Genomic DNA, 15,260 nt, shown 5'->3' on the forward strand with positions numbered 1-15,260 from the left:
CAACACAGTTGAAATTATGCGCTCTGGGAGAGATTTGTGAAACATTATGATAAAATGAAGGAAAATGGCTTTTTTTTAAATGTCAGAGCACTTTCAGGATATAAAAGAAAAATAGAAAATTACTAAAACTTTAGAAGATACTTTTGAAACCTGACATTTCAGAGTAAACTTTACTTTTTTACTTGGAAACTATACACTTCCTTTGAGATTAGGGTATCCCTTTTCCTTGATACAAAAGAGTGTTTCTTTAATCTTTATGTTTCTTTGGTCTTAATGTAGGGGTGGATAAATTGATGTGTTCTTCATATGCTTGGGTTAATCCTCAAACACTCATTTTTGTCCCCTTCTTATTAACTAAGACCATAGTATTGTAACTTGCTCATGTAATATTTCAAACATTTTTTTTTCAACAGACATTGCTGAAAGATCCTTTGTATATTGGGCTGAGACACAAGAGAATTAGAGGTCAAGCCTATGATGATCTTCTTGATGAATTCATGGAAGCTGTGACTGAAAGGTAAGTGATCTATCTGTGCTACTTATTGATGAATTCCACTGTGAACTTCATCTTGAAAGAAATAAAGGTCAGTAGCTTGTGAAAAGACAACAGAGTTGTTAGGTTCCAGATAATTTTTATTTTGAGCGTAGTATTTTAGGAGTTTATAACTGCCTTAGGTATTTACCTTCAATATTGCAATTTCTTGACTTGCATGAGCAGCAAAATTCATCTGGATATAACTAGTTTTTCAAACATATTTTTCAAGATTTAGATTGTTAAATATTTGCCTAATAATTTTCTGTGCCTAGTTCTGTGCCTACATGATCTCTGTCTCTGTGATTTCATATATGAGATGTGAGCAGCCTTAAAGAAGCTATCATACTTGGCAACCCCTGCCTCTACTCCCACCAAACCCTTGACAGGACTAATTTTTCAGTATTTTAAATGTCATGGTATTGGTACCAAGTCAGGTCTTTCACTGCTTCTCTTTTCAACTACAGAAAGTAGTTAAATTTATTATAAGACTGTGATGTATAAAATAGTTCTCCTTGCATGTCAAATAACACATTTGCTCATAGTTTCCTTGTTTCTTAAAGTATTTTGAGTTCTAGCTCTGCATTCAATGTATATATCTGAAATAGCTCAGCTGCCAGGATCCTTAGAGGAATGTGTTTTCTCCATCTGCCTCCCAAAGGTGAGGGTGAGCTGTGGAACCTGGAAATACTTTCCAGCTCCTCAGTCTTGCCTTGTGCCCCATCTGCATGTGAGACCTTACCTAGGTATACATAACTTCTGTTCTTTCTGCCTTGGTTGCTGTGCAAAAGAAACTTGGCCAAGAAGTGGTATTAATTTCTGTGCCTGAAACTCATATTCTTTCATGTACTACTTAGACTTTTCCCCATCATCCCCACTGCCACTCCCTTGTTCATAATCTTCCTATTGGAAGTTGCTGGTGTGACTGTCCTGTTGTATGTTTGCTACTCTGCTGAAAAACACTGCAGATAATGTTGGTGAACCTTTCTAATAGAGTAACCTCCCTAAAAGAATGTTCAGAGCATTAGAAATTGCTCTGTGCTCTGAAAATCTCTAACATAATGCATTCTCTAACTTGCCCTTTCTTTAAAATGAGCCACTGTTCTTGATACTGAAGGAAATAATCAGAGTCAAGCAGAAGATCATCTCAGTAATGTTTGAAGTTCTGGTTGACGTGCGCTTGTTACTTAAACATCTTTAAAGCTCTGTAATTTTTGAGCAATTTTGAGCAATTTGTGTTTGCTTGACTTTCTGAAAGATCACTTTGTTCTCAGCTAAATCTGTCATGGTCAGCGGTGGTTGAAGTTCATGTTTGAAGTGGAGCACTTAAAAATTGTAATTCCAACTTTGCGTGGTTTACTTGTGAATTGTTTTGCCTGTAGTGTGACACCTACGTTCATTATGATACCCATTTACTAAGGTGAAGGGAAAAATGATGTAGTTAAATAAAAATTAAGTCCAATTGCTCAATAATTTTACATTTCCTTAAATCCAGATTTGTGTTTAAAGTGCCGCTGGCAGACTCAGCACTTACAGCTCATTCTGGCATAGCAGGTCTGACTGTTAAACATGCAGGTCATGATTCCTTTTACAAACATTGTGGTGATCTAGGTAATTGTATGCTTTGATTACATGATAGTTATTTTTTCCTTATGAAAGTTTCTATTATGTTTTTCCTCTTTTCACTTTTCCTGGCCTTCTGCTGTCTGTTTCATTGAGCGAGTATTTGCTTTGCTAATCTTGGATGCATGTTTGGTCTGTTAAATTTTATGTTAGTCATATTTATTGTTACTTACTGCCATGGTGCTCCAAAAGAAGCTTTCTTATTTAACACTGCCTAATCAGTTCTGGAAATGGGATGAATTCTGGTGAAATCTGCTGTCATGGTGTTTTCAGTACATTTCCAAGACATACATAATCATGAATATTGTAAAGCACAAGGCTGTCATGGATTTTTAATAAGTCTAAATTAAAGACAGAGTGATGACAGATATTTTCAAGTCGGAAAGCTATGTGAAATACCTCTTTTAGATCTTTTTTCACCTTCATAATTCTCCAGAGAGGCCAAAAGCTAAGAGAAGTGAGAGCCAGGTTTTAGCAGCATTGCCAGGGAGCAAGAAGGAGTGGGCAGCAGTACAGGGTGGTGCACTCTGTACAGGCTTTTTATTGGCTTCCAGGGAATTTTCCTAGATGTCATCTTGAATGATTGTTAAATTTTGAGAATCTTAATTTTTATAAATTTAAAAATTTTTATCCAGCATAATTTATAGTGTTTCATGTTGAAAAGTCATCTTTATACAATGAATGGCATGATAATAAAGAAAGTGCTTCATATAAAGGTATAGTTTCATCAACTGCAATACTTTCTTCCTTCTCAGCCTCTGCTTATATTCACTCTAAAAAAACTTCTACTTATGAAACAAAATTATTTATGAAAGAGTCAGGATTAAAAGAAAAGAAAACCCCAAACCAAACCAACAAACCCTAAACTTAAACTAATCATTACTTAAAGATTTTGGTACAGTATCCAGTGCTATCATGGCAGAATGGAACTAGTACATTATGATTTTTCCCACATGAGGGAAGGCAGGAACATATGGAAAGTATCTGGATTTCTGATGACAAAAATCCAGTGAACAGCTTTTATTTATTTACATATGTATACATTTATCTGTTTGTTTATTTATTTATTACCAGTGCCAGCAGCTACCCTCTCTGAGGGCAGGGACTATAATTTCTCTGGGCATTACCAGGTGGTACTTGCTTTTGTGTCAGTGCAGTAATTTGGAGGAACAAGAATATTCTAAGTGGAAGGAATATTTTATGACAGGAGAAAAAGACGGACAGTTGTCTTCATCAGTGAAGAACATAATACCGACTGGAATTCAGACACATTTGTTAAGTTTCTGCCCTGTGGAGAAGTGGGTCATAAAACATTTTATACAGACAAGTAAATTTTTCCAAATGACAAGTTGTTCTTAAATATCTATGTTTACAGAGGAAACTTTGAGAGGAGGGATTGCTAAACAACACTTTGGTAGCTGGGATTCATCCACCAAACTTTCATGTGTAACCAGAGAAAATAACTCTCTTTTTATTCCAGTTCCTGTTTCTTTTCTGCTCAACTGTGATGATGCAAAGAGAAATATATCAGTGGCCAAGAGGTATTCATGCACAGCAGTGAAAGGATTATGGAAATGCTTGAGGGGAAAATATGTAGAATGGAGATGGAACAAGAAATTAAAGGAGAGGAAAAAAGCATCTTTTCAATAACAGGGACTTGAATTTCCTTGTCTAATGCAAGGAGGAGATTTAAAGAGTATGGAAATTTTTCTCCATCTCAAAGAATATTTAGTTTGCACAAATCTGGTAAAGGTAACTCCACCCTGAACCCCTCAACAGAATGTCAGAGTAGGGAAGAAGAGCATCCTACCAGTTTGCTTTCTGCTTCAGACCATCCCCAACAGAAGTCATTATAGTAGGCAGGGAAAATACTGACTTGCACCTCTGGCCTATGAACAGATAGGAAACTTAGAAAATGGAAAGAATCTAGGGGATTTTCCATAGATTATTTCCTTGCCTACCTACCACAACTCCAAAGAGTTGGATGGAATTATTCGTCTGTTATGAGCTAAACCCTGTGTACTTGTGATGTGTATGAGCAGCCCGATATCACTGAAGTTATCTTTGTGTGTGTGTGTGATGGTAAGTTTTCAGTTACACTCCAAGATACAAATAATGGTGGTGGACCCTTGAAAAGTAACGCCATGTGTCGTTTACATTCTCTTCTGTAATGATATTTTGACTAAATCCTTCCCCACTCTTTTTATATGCTGTGCTTTTCTCAAGTTTGTGAGCTATAAACCAAACTGCTGACAATTGTAATTCACTGTGTTCCATCCTAAATTACCATGATGTAGTCATTATTCCTCATTTGCCTGATTACATTATTCACAGATGGTAGCAGTATTTCATTTCACTTCATGTACTACTTTAAAGCAGTGTTTTATGGTAAATATGGTTTAGCTAACTTTGAGAACAACTGTAAAAGCAATGTATCCACAAAATCAAAATAGAAAAATATTTTAGTAGCTGTTTTCATTTAGTAGATTGCATTAGAATATAGTTCAATTTGTGACTAAATTAATTAATTCATACAGCCCTTACTTATGGCAAGAGAATGTACTGGCAAGAAGTCACCTTAAAAGGTGCATATAGGTATGCATCATTAAGGGAGTGGTTGGACCACACAGTCGTTCTGACCTGTCCAAGCACAGGTTGTGGGAGCATTGGTGCCTCTTCTGCATTTTAGTGGTGCAAGACCAAGACTTACATTGTCCCTCTGTGTTCCCATATTGATCAAGCTAAAGAGGCTGTCAGAAAGTGTGCAGAAGAAATGCTGCTGCAACAACTCCCTCCTATGGCAGACTTAGTGAAGATCCTTCTGTATAGAGATTTTTCCCCTCATTGGGAATTAGGCCCTTTGAAGCAATTTTTCAAGTCTATGCCTAGCTGCTCCTTCCACCATGCAGTGAATAGTAACTTCCTAATGAGGATCACTGTGGACAGCAGGATATGAGAAAGGTGGGTCCTTTGGCAGTAGCCTGTAGGCTGCCTTGACTACAGCTACAGTTGTTCTCTGAACCTATCCTCAGTTCCTTCCTGTACTTACATCTGAGATTCATTTCCAGTCATTGATGGGTTTGTGTTCTTCCTGAAACTGCCTGGGTCCAGGCTTCCTTGCCCACCTTGACTCCCAGGTGGAGTTTTTTATACTCATGAGATAAGACCTTTCAGAAGGCTTCTTAGCTTGTTTGACTATTAAAAAAGGCTCTTGGACTAAAAAAAAAAAAAAAACCATTGTGTTTTTACATTGTGGTTTTAAGTGAGGATCTATTTCTTTGGATAATGGACAGTGGAAGAGGAAAACTCAAACAGTTTCATAATCAAGGTTTATGTTTTATTTTAATAGTTCAAGCAACTATGATGGTTTGCCTGAGGAGAATCTTCAAATCTTGTGATTAACCATGATGACTTGTAACTGATTCCACTTGCAACATTTAAATTGTCAACAGATGATGCCATCTCTAGGAGGGTTGTTAAGGAACCCTGAATCCTTCTCCAGGCTCTGGTGCTTAGTGGGCTGCCCTGCTTGGAATTGTCCTCACCTGCCTGTGTAGGGGGAACAGAGAAGTAAACTAACTGCACTGTGTTTCTTGAGATGGGATGCCTGTGTACACATTTAGCACTCCTTCAGTTGCCAGATCCAGGGAGCTCTGACATGGAGGAAAGAAGACTTGGTAGAAAACATCTGCTTTTGTGTGTTCTGTTGTATAAGGGGGAGTAGGTTAATTAATTCACTCCTAGTATGAATATCTTTATAAATGGCATCACAAAAAGAAGAATGTAGGCAAGCAGTTTTTTTGGTTGGTTGATGTTTGGTTTTGTTATTTAGTGCCTTCTTCCCTTTCCTGTTGGTTCATTTGGTGGTTAAATCATATATGGTTGCTGGAAATGTTACAAATATATGCTGTGCAGACTTTTTGGATGCAGTAAGTAGTATAAGGAAAAGTGAGTCTGTCAGTGAAACAAAATCATAGCAGGATAGACAGACTCTAGTCACATCAAGTTTATTTGCAGAGAGAAACCTATTATTGCTTGTGATGCAAGACCTTAAGAGAAATTCTTAGCAAAGATTAGCAGAGGAGCCTTGAAGAAATAAAACCTCATTCATGCTTTAAAGAAAACAAAAAGTACCAAAATCCTCAAACATGGTACTGAGAGGAAAGGCCATTGTTTTGGGTTTTGAGATAAGATAGAGAAAGTGGGGGAATATTTTAGTATTTTTACTATGCCTCTTGTACCAAAACTGCATCTGCAGCTCAAATTGGATGTATTTATATATTCTAATAATGCTTAATTATGTCCCAGACTTGCTTCAGCCATTCAAAACTCAAGAACTGTAGAACATGCTGTTCCTAGTCCTTTCTTCTGCAAACTATTTTAGAAAGGGATTTTTCAAATGGAAAAGGCCTGGATAATCTCAGTTACTTTCCTTCATCTTTTATAGCTCCAGCAAATGGTGGGCAGCATTCCCAACAGAAGTTAGCTGGTGCACTGCATTGTAAATGGAGTGAATGTTGATTTATTTGAATAATTTGTGTGAGTGTAATATTTTAACAAGGTTTATATTGTTGTTACGGAAGTACAGTAGTTTTCCAGGCTGTCAGAAGCAGCAGTTTCGGGTTTTTTTTCCCTTTTCCTTTTATTTTTTTCTCCTTTTGGAAACTCTAGTAAAGTTAAATATCAAAAGTTTGGCTTCAGTTCACATCAGAATGCAGTAAATTATCTGTCCCTTTTATCCCAGCTCTGTCTCTTTCCCACTAGAAGTCAAGAAGTATTTCTACCTATATTTCAGCTCTCAGGAAAACGTTCAGTCACTGACGGTCTGGCTAAATGGATTTGAGTACCTCACTGCTTCATCTCTCTTTGGTCCTTTACCTCTAGCAGAGAACAGCACTGCTGTGCTTTATTCAGAGTATACCACCCAAACTGCTGCTGCTGAGATTCCTGATCCATGGCAGTGGGTCAGCCCATGCCCATGTGTGCCTCTGCTGCCTGGTTGCCTACAAATAGTAAGCCATTAATAAATACCACTGACATAACCTATTCATCATTTGGTTGTTACTGGCTTGTTTTGTCACTGGCTGATTTAGCAATAAACCATCATGGCTCACTGTTGTGTAGGTCAGGCACTTGCAAATTGCTGTATAGCAGCATTTTTATATTATTTTGCATTGTAGTTATATCCTTTTTGGATAAAATATACCATGAGAGAATAAATATATTGTCATGGATCTTCATGGATCTATCTTAGAACTGAAGTTTAGATACTTTAATACTGAAGTATTATTTTATTTAAAGTGTTGTCATCACTGTATTAAAAATTGACAGTGACATTAGCCAAAGAGCTATAGGCAAATTAGTGTTTTCCCAGAATTTAATTATCCATGCTCCTTGAGATTATTGCAAGACCAGGACCCTTGCTAGACTCAACCAGATTTTTTTAGTCTTCCTAGGAAAATTGCAGTGGAAACTTCAGTGACTTCCCTGGCTGTCCTACAGCTCTAGCAGTAATCCATATGTCCTTGCCTAGCTGTATAGTGTACTGAAGTGTGGACAAACAGCACTTCTAAAAATCAGGATATTTCTCTTTTGATGCTTAAATATGGATTGAAATGCTGACTTGTGAAATGCAAGTATTTAACTGTATACTGAGGTTATGGCTGTTTTAGTGTTTCAGCCGTGCAAGCCTTGTAATATGAACTCTTTGCCAAGATTTTGGAACTGGGATTCAAAAGCATTCCAGAGCTGAATTCTGGAGTTGTGTACATTATCAGTTGAATGCTGGGAACTGCCTCTCTCCTCCTGTCCCTGCAGTCTCTTTATACCAATTTCATGCCAATAAAACAAACTGAGAGCTTGCTTAATTGAAGGGAACTAAAGACTGATGCTCTTAATTGCGACATCATACAATTGATTCATTTCACTGATTCATTGTTGTTTTTTTAATCTAGAGGTAAGGAGACAGTACTTGGTGTCTGCAGAACTTTTTACCCTTTTTGGAAATTCCAGATTCACATCTTATTTTTGCATTAGCAATCACTGGTGTTTATAAACCACTGTAAAAAATATTACCCATGGCTGAAAAATGCAATATGACACTTCAAGCCCACTACCATATGTAAGTGCAGTCAACTGATGCTTTACAGACACTCAGCAGTGCTGCCAGTGCTAACAACTTCTGAATAAATCATGTTATCTGTTAAGCTAATGTGTTTGTTTAATTGCAAAATCGTAAAAGTTCTTTGCAGTTGTGTAAGGGAATTTATTTTAATAACTAGATTTTGGAGTTCCAAAGGAACTGATTGTATCCCCACAAGCAGATAATAATCATCTGGTAGGTCATCCTTTATAGAACTGGAGGTGTATATGAGAGAAAAAAGGAACACATTTTGAAAACTAGACTGGGGTGTGAGTGATTTGAAGATGCTTTTTTCTTAATCCCTTATTTTTTAGATCTTCCTCATAATGTGGTGGAAAAAATTTGTACTGCTCTCCTTGCATTGGCTCCTGCAGAAGAAAAGTCTTTACTGTTTTATCTCTGGCACCATGTCACTGATATTTCTCCTTTTAAAAATGGGATCTAACTTTGTACAAAACCAGAAAGCTGTCGAACATTTTACTTTTGAAACAGTGAGAGAATAATTAGTGAAGTACATTCCAGTACTCCACTAAAATTTGGTGGATTTTATCATCAAAGTTAATTGTTAGTGTACTTGCTGATCTGTAGTAAGCCTGAATGGTTACTGGAAAGAGATTGCTGGCAGGGATTTTTCAAAATGAACTGTGCAGAATTTAATAAAAATGGAGTTAAATACTGCTAGAAAAAGTAAAACCTCCTTTCTAGAATCACAGAACCATAGATTATACTGTTTCTGAAATACTTAAAGGATGTATAAATTTAATTTTATTATAATTGCTTTGTGATTAATTTCTACTGTTATAAGTAAATTAATTTTTTTTTCTCTCTCCCTATTTAAAAGACCTTGGTGGAACAGTTATTTGGGATCTTTGTTCTTTCTTGGAATAGAGCTCTGATCTAGAAACTCTGTACAGGAGTTATTCTTCCTTCAACAGAACATATGAATAGGAGCAAGCTCATTTATGTCTGTTAGATAAACTGAAATGTTAAATGTTTTGATAGTTACTAGTAATGGAAGAGTCTTCAAATCTGAAGAGAAAAACTGCAGGAGGAAACCAGTGTTCCTTTACTAAGCTGTAAGCTCCCAAAAAGAATTTATCTAGTCTTAATTTCAGGTAGTGTATATGCTTTGTAAATGTTTAACCAGCTTATTTTTTGCCTAGATGTCATCTGTGTTTGTGGTCCCATGTGTAAGAACAGAAAGCACTTGTGCAACTCTCTGAAATTCTACAATTCTCTTAGTAATCTCATATCTCATGTGCTTTAGCCAACTATGAGAATCTCCTAATTCAGCAATAATATTTGCGTCAACTTTCTTACATATACTTTGGTTCTGCACCATATCTGTCTGTCTGTCTGTCCATCTATCTATCTAACCTTTTCCAGTAGCTGCAGAATAGAAAGCCTGTCTTTTTAGAGGTTTTGCATTTGGCAGCACTGGAGTCATCTGAAAACCTATGGAATCTGTTTCTCTGGCAGGATATCATGATCCAGACATCAAGAGATATTTTTACACTGTCAAATTTTTATTAAAATCTTTGATTACAGTCTTGCTTTCTGAAAAATTAATTATAATATGGACACATGTATGACTTCTGGAATGGTACATTTCTTCTTCTGTAGGACAACAGTGATTCTACTGAAGTTATATGGGGAAAACAGTTAAATAATTCATCCTTCACATTTACACCAGCTGATTTAAGAATGCCATGACAGATAAAAAGAAATGCTTTTTAAAGTCCTTTAATTATTCTAAATTTGTATAAAAGATGTGATTTTTCAGTTTAAGCTAGACTACACAGTCTAAGAACTTGTTTTCTTTTCTTTGCCAGAAAAGTATAGAAGCTGTAAATTATATATGGAAAATATTTTTAAAGAATGATATTTTCAGGATAAGAGGACTGAGTGCAGCTGGTTTTGTATATTTTCCAAATCAGATTTCAAAATGGGAACCAGCTGCTCATCTGTCGCTGTTAACTAAAAGGCATGGTGGCCATTTTTGAAATAATATATGTGAGGAGTACTGGGTATGATCCTGATGTCAAATTCAGCTGCACATCCTCACTTTATCGCAGCACCACCTTCAAATGCTGCAGGCCCATAGCCTAAAGACACTTAAGTGACTTGTTGGCAAGAAATCCAGAATCGAGGAGGAGGTCATGGTGTGTAGAATCCACTGTGCATTTTTAACCAGCATTCTACCTGAATTACTCAGCCTCTTGCAGCTGTGCTGCTCTATTGCATTAACAGACACCTCCAGCTGGGCAGGCGACTCCTAAAGTTTGGTCTGTGGATGTAAGAGCTGGCACTGCTGTGCTTTTGTCCCAGATGCCTTCTCCTTTGAGCTCTACTGACAGAGCTGCTTTGATGAAGTCTGTTAGCCATCATTCTGATTCTCTGGGTTTTGGTTGTATTAAAAACTCCATAATTCTTATATTTTGTAACTGCATCTATTGGTATAAAACCATATAATGGAGAAAACTTTAGAGCAGAAGACAAGGAAGTGGCTGTTTCATTCAGCTCTAGGTATGCAGGACAGAATAAGGTGCTAAACCAAATGATTTGCTCTGTGCTTGGGAGCAGGAGGTTAGATGGTCAAGAACAAGGAGCTAATATGAATATAAACAGTTGACAAGGTCAACAAAGCTATAGTGTTTTCTCAGTTGAGGCTTGTTGGCAGCAGTTTTGGCTCACCGAGCAGAGGTAATGTCAAAGAACCGCTTAATAGAATATGGGACAAAACAGATTTTTGACAAAGAACATAGTCTGTGCTCCAAAGAAAACCACTAAACCACAAGTTTTAGCTTGAGTAAATACTGCCATGGTTCTCAAATTTCATCTCATTTTTGTTGTCTTGCCTTCTTTCTGTGTTAGGAATCCTGCTGTGATTGGAAAAAAATGGGAAAATTTTCACCTAAGTAAATTTTTTTGGCTGAAAACACAGCAATGTTGCTGATGGAGGTTTTAAGTAATGTTCTCTGCTCAAGTATTTGAAATTATTGTTTTGTATGTAGGTGTTTTAGTGGGGTTTCAGGTATGTAATTGAACTGCACTGACATAAACTAAGCAAGGTGATAAAAATGAAATCAGAGTTTGAAGAGACTTTCAAACAAATGGTCAGTTCTGTAAGGTAAAACCTTCAAGTGAAAAATGAATATTAACTAAACTGCCCAGGATGTTGAAGTTTTTTCATTGCATTTCTTCTCCTGGGTTACAGAAGTGACTTTGAAGCAGTTGAATCATTCTAAGAGAAATGGCCAAGGCTAACTTATGCTTTTTCACATAGAAAAGTGTTTTTTAAAAAAGGCCTCAAACTCCACTCCTGTGTTTAGTTTTAGAAGTGAAATGTGGATGTATAGTACAAACAGTATCTCATTTAGATAAGAATGGCTAGAATGGAAAGCAGATCCATTTTGATTGTAATTATTTTAGTTGGAAAAGAAAATGTATTAATTTTGCTCCATTTTTGGTAGTATAATGCTTTTTGAAATAGAAGGGCCTAACTTTTGGCAGAAGTAGGATGCAGGAAAACAATTGCTAGCATGCTACTCACGTGTCAGTCATAAAGCAAGAGGGTGCTGTGAACTAATTTTGAAGTTCTGAGCAGCAATGATGGTACCATAATAGATTGCTTTTGTCATTATGAAATGTTATGCACTTCATAATAACTATAGACTTTACTACCATATGTGCTAGGGACACTCTTCACTTTCAGCATCTGATACTGGGATTCTGTGCCTGTGGTTGAAGACTGCTTAAATGTCACATTTACAGGAAACTGAGTTCCTTCATTTTTAATAAGGTTAACATTTGGTTTTTCTTACTTAGTTATTAGTCAATAAAGTCCAGTGTTCTGCTGCTCAGAGGTGTCAGCTTGAAGCTCCTAATGCAGGCATGACTGCTGTATCCTCAGAAAGAGGATGTAATGAGAGGAGATGGTCCTCTGCCGGGAAAAATCTGGTATTTTCTTTTTGTATGCTTTCCTGTTGCATGTGCTGTGTGAGACCACCAGTGGATTATATATTTTCTGCTCTAAACTGAGGTTCCTGGCTGCAAGGACCATGGTGAGTGAGGGAACTGCACAACCACTAAAGTACTACAGCTTCTATCCCAGTGATGCTGTGGATTAAGAATAGTGAAGGCATGTGAAAAATCTCTCCAAAACCCAAACCAAAACCAGAGTAAAAAAGTAATTTGCCAGATTTTGTGGATTCAAGCAGCTCTGACCAGCTGATGTCAGAATGACTTTTTTCACCCTAATACGGTATAGACCTTATTGAGGTTTTGAATGTCATGACACAATTATTTGTGGTCTGTTTAAATTTTTTTCCTTCCTTGGTGGGGCAGGAGTAGAAGCTTTTAAAGACAATAACCTTGTCTGGTGTGATGTGTCTTGGATATTTTTTGCTTAACATGGCAGCACCCTACCTCACTGGTAAATGAGAAAATGAACACCACTTCTCTCTGGATAGGCTTGTTCAATCCTAATCCTACCTGTGTTCTTAGCCAGTTTTGTTCCTACCTATAATTATCTCTAATTCTTCTATGTCACAGCTGTTCTCTCTTTTATATCCCCTTGGGTTGCTGATTTGCAGTTCTAAGTCAGGTTTTCTAAACACATTGTCTTGGTTATTTAATGACTTTGTTTCATGATCTCCTAACTTCTGCTGTCTCTGCCATGCTCTGGCTGCCTGCTGTATGTCCCATGTCCTTGGTTCCTCCTTGGTTCTATCATAGCACACCACAGTTCCCACCCTTCCCTTCCTAAGGGATAAACAGATGATAAGCAACAACTGCTGCTTTTCAGCTTCATTAATACCTCCTTGCTATCACTGTCCCCACTCAAAATAAGAAATACTTAAATAGTTTTTATAACTGTTTTTGTAGATCACTGAAGCGTCCCAAATTTTGCTTCTAAAGCTTTGTCCCAAATGGGATGTAAATCATGTATTTAGTAACATTGCTAAGTACAAAGGACTCAGCAAGATACTATCTTTATAGTCTTATTTTAGAGTGATTAATACATTGTATGTAAGAAAGAGGAGATAGTTTCTTTCCACAAACATCTGTTTATGATTTAAATTCTGCAAAATATTAAAAAAAAAGCTGTGTGGTGAATACAGACTTAGAACTTTCGCCACGTATCCTACTGGCCCAAGGACTGCTCCTATACTACTATTCATTTTGTTAGTATAATTCCAAATCTGTTATATATCACTAAACAAAAATAAAAAGTGAAAACTTGGGACTATTTTTGTAGATGATATGTATTATTTGATTAATCCTGCAACATTACAGTCAAAAGTGTATTGTCATTATGAGTGAGCTTTACTGTAAATAAATGGGAATGTATTTGAGAAAGGTTTCCTCCACATGCCTTTTTCCCCTTTTTTGCATGTGGATCTGTTCCTTTCCAGTGACAGATCACACCTGTTTTCCATGTAAGAGCCATCTGGTCCTAATGCTGGGGATGCAGCCCCCTTTTTCACAGCTCAGTCTCTTCCAGTTAGATCTGCTTGGTCAAGTAGTGGCATGCAGAGCTAATCTGTTTAGAGGGGTCCAGATAAATATTAAATTTTGCACAGCCTTACTTCTGCACCAACAAGCTTTTTTGTATTTCTCTAGTTATCTCTTGGAGGAAATAGAAGAACATTATGTCAATGTTTTTGGGCAGTGGCCTTAATAATATGCCTTGACTTATGGTCAGCCCTGAGGTAATCATAGAATAGATGATTCCTTAGAGTAGATGATTCATATAGGTCTCTTTCAACTGGTACTCTTCTGTTTTCTGTGAGCATTGACTCTGTTGAAAAAAGTACATATTTTTCATTTTGGATTGTACAATTTGCTGAGGAGACTTCAATGGTGGAGTAAATATGGATTCTGTGATTTGTTTGTGGTTCTGCAGGTTGAAAATTTGGCTTTTTCAGAGATCTGGTATGTTCCAGATAGTCCTGCTTAGGGCATACCCTGTACTTCTAGGAGAACAGTTTGTTTGTCTCTTGGCATAAAGATAAGGCTGTCCTGTACAACAGAATGTACTAGATCTGTGTTCAGATTTTATCAAGCAAACACTGCAATAAGTTCAGGAAAAAATGTGAGATTCCAGCATCTAAAATCACTTTGGTGTATTACGAAAGTCTTTCTTTAAAGTACTCTGAAGCTACAACAAAGGGCAATAGAGGTTTTTTAGGACTAGATATGAAAGTTGAGAGCTGACAAGGAGATTTTTGTAGGAGGGAGTGAAAGCCACTGTGTCACTCATCCTCACAGGGAAGAGATTCCTTTGGAGCTCAGGTCATGGCATTTATTGCTCATGACTTAGAAGAGTTTGAAATTTTTTGCTGGACACTCAAGCCAAGCCTTGAAAAAGTTTAGCTGCTGAGTGCTACATCTAAGAGCCCACCTCTGAGCACATGGCTAGTGCAAGATAGCTCTTGTGATGCTTCTAGCCTTCCTTGCTTGCTGAAGGGTAAGAAACAACATGTGGAAGTTGCCAAATGGACATCTAGGGCTGTTATTTGTAGTGTTTGTCTGTGGGGGATTCTTATTATTATAATCTTTATGCTGTGCACTAGCTTGTACATCATAGCCATTGTGCAATGACTCAGACTGCATAAGCTGAGTTTCCTTCACCGTATTTAAATGTTTTAAATATTTTCACAGCACTATCCATGCCTCCAACCAGAAGGTTCGTGAAGGAATCCCTAGAGACAGTCTTTTATAACTGCTCCAAGTCATTATCCCAGAAATTTTATAATATTTATGAATTTGCAAAATCTTAATGGGCCTTTTTTTCTTATTTAATGGCAAAGAAAATAACTGAAAGCATTTTGGACACAGCTATACTTCAAATACTTAGAGATGGGTGGGGACTTGATTATTTAGCTGAATTTTGTGAAGATTTAAAGCCCTAGTTGTCTACATGGAATGCCAGGAAATGTAGACATTTTAAAAGATGCA

General features: G+C 36.9%; 1 protein-coding gene across 2 annotated transcripts in view; it reads left to right on the plus strand.

Annotated features, from left to right (window-relative positions):
- Positions 1 to 15,260, plus strand: part of ME1 (malic enzyme 1) — a 154,925-nt gene that overhangs the window by 85,713 nt on the left and 53,952 nt on the right. For both annotated transcript variants that reach the window (XM_058020521.1, XM_058020522.1), the window contains exon 6: positions 414 to 517. In XM_058020521.1, the coding sequence (XP_057876504.1) occupies positions 414 to 517 (104 nt within the window). The remainder of the gene's footprint in view (positions 1 to 413; positions 518 to 15,260) is intronic.

Source organism: Melospiza georgiana, chromosome 3 (genome assembly GCF_028018845.1).
Source record: "Melospiza georgiana isolate bMelGeo1 chromosome 3, bMelGeo1.pri, whole genome shotgun sequence".
Taxonomy (NCBI): Eukaryota; Metazoa; Chordata; class Aves; order Passeriformes; family Passerellidae; genus Melospiza; species Melospiza georgiana.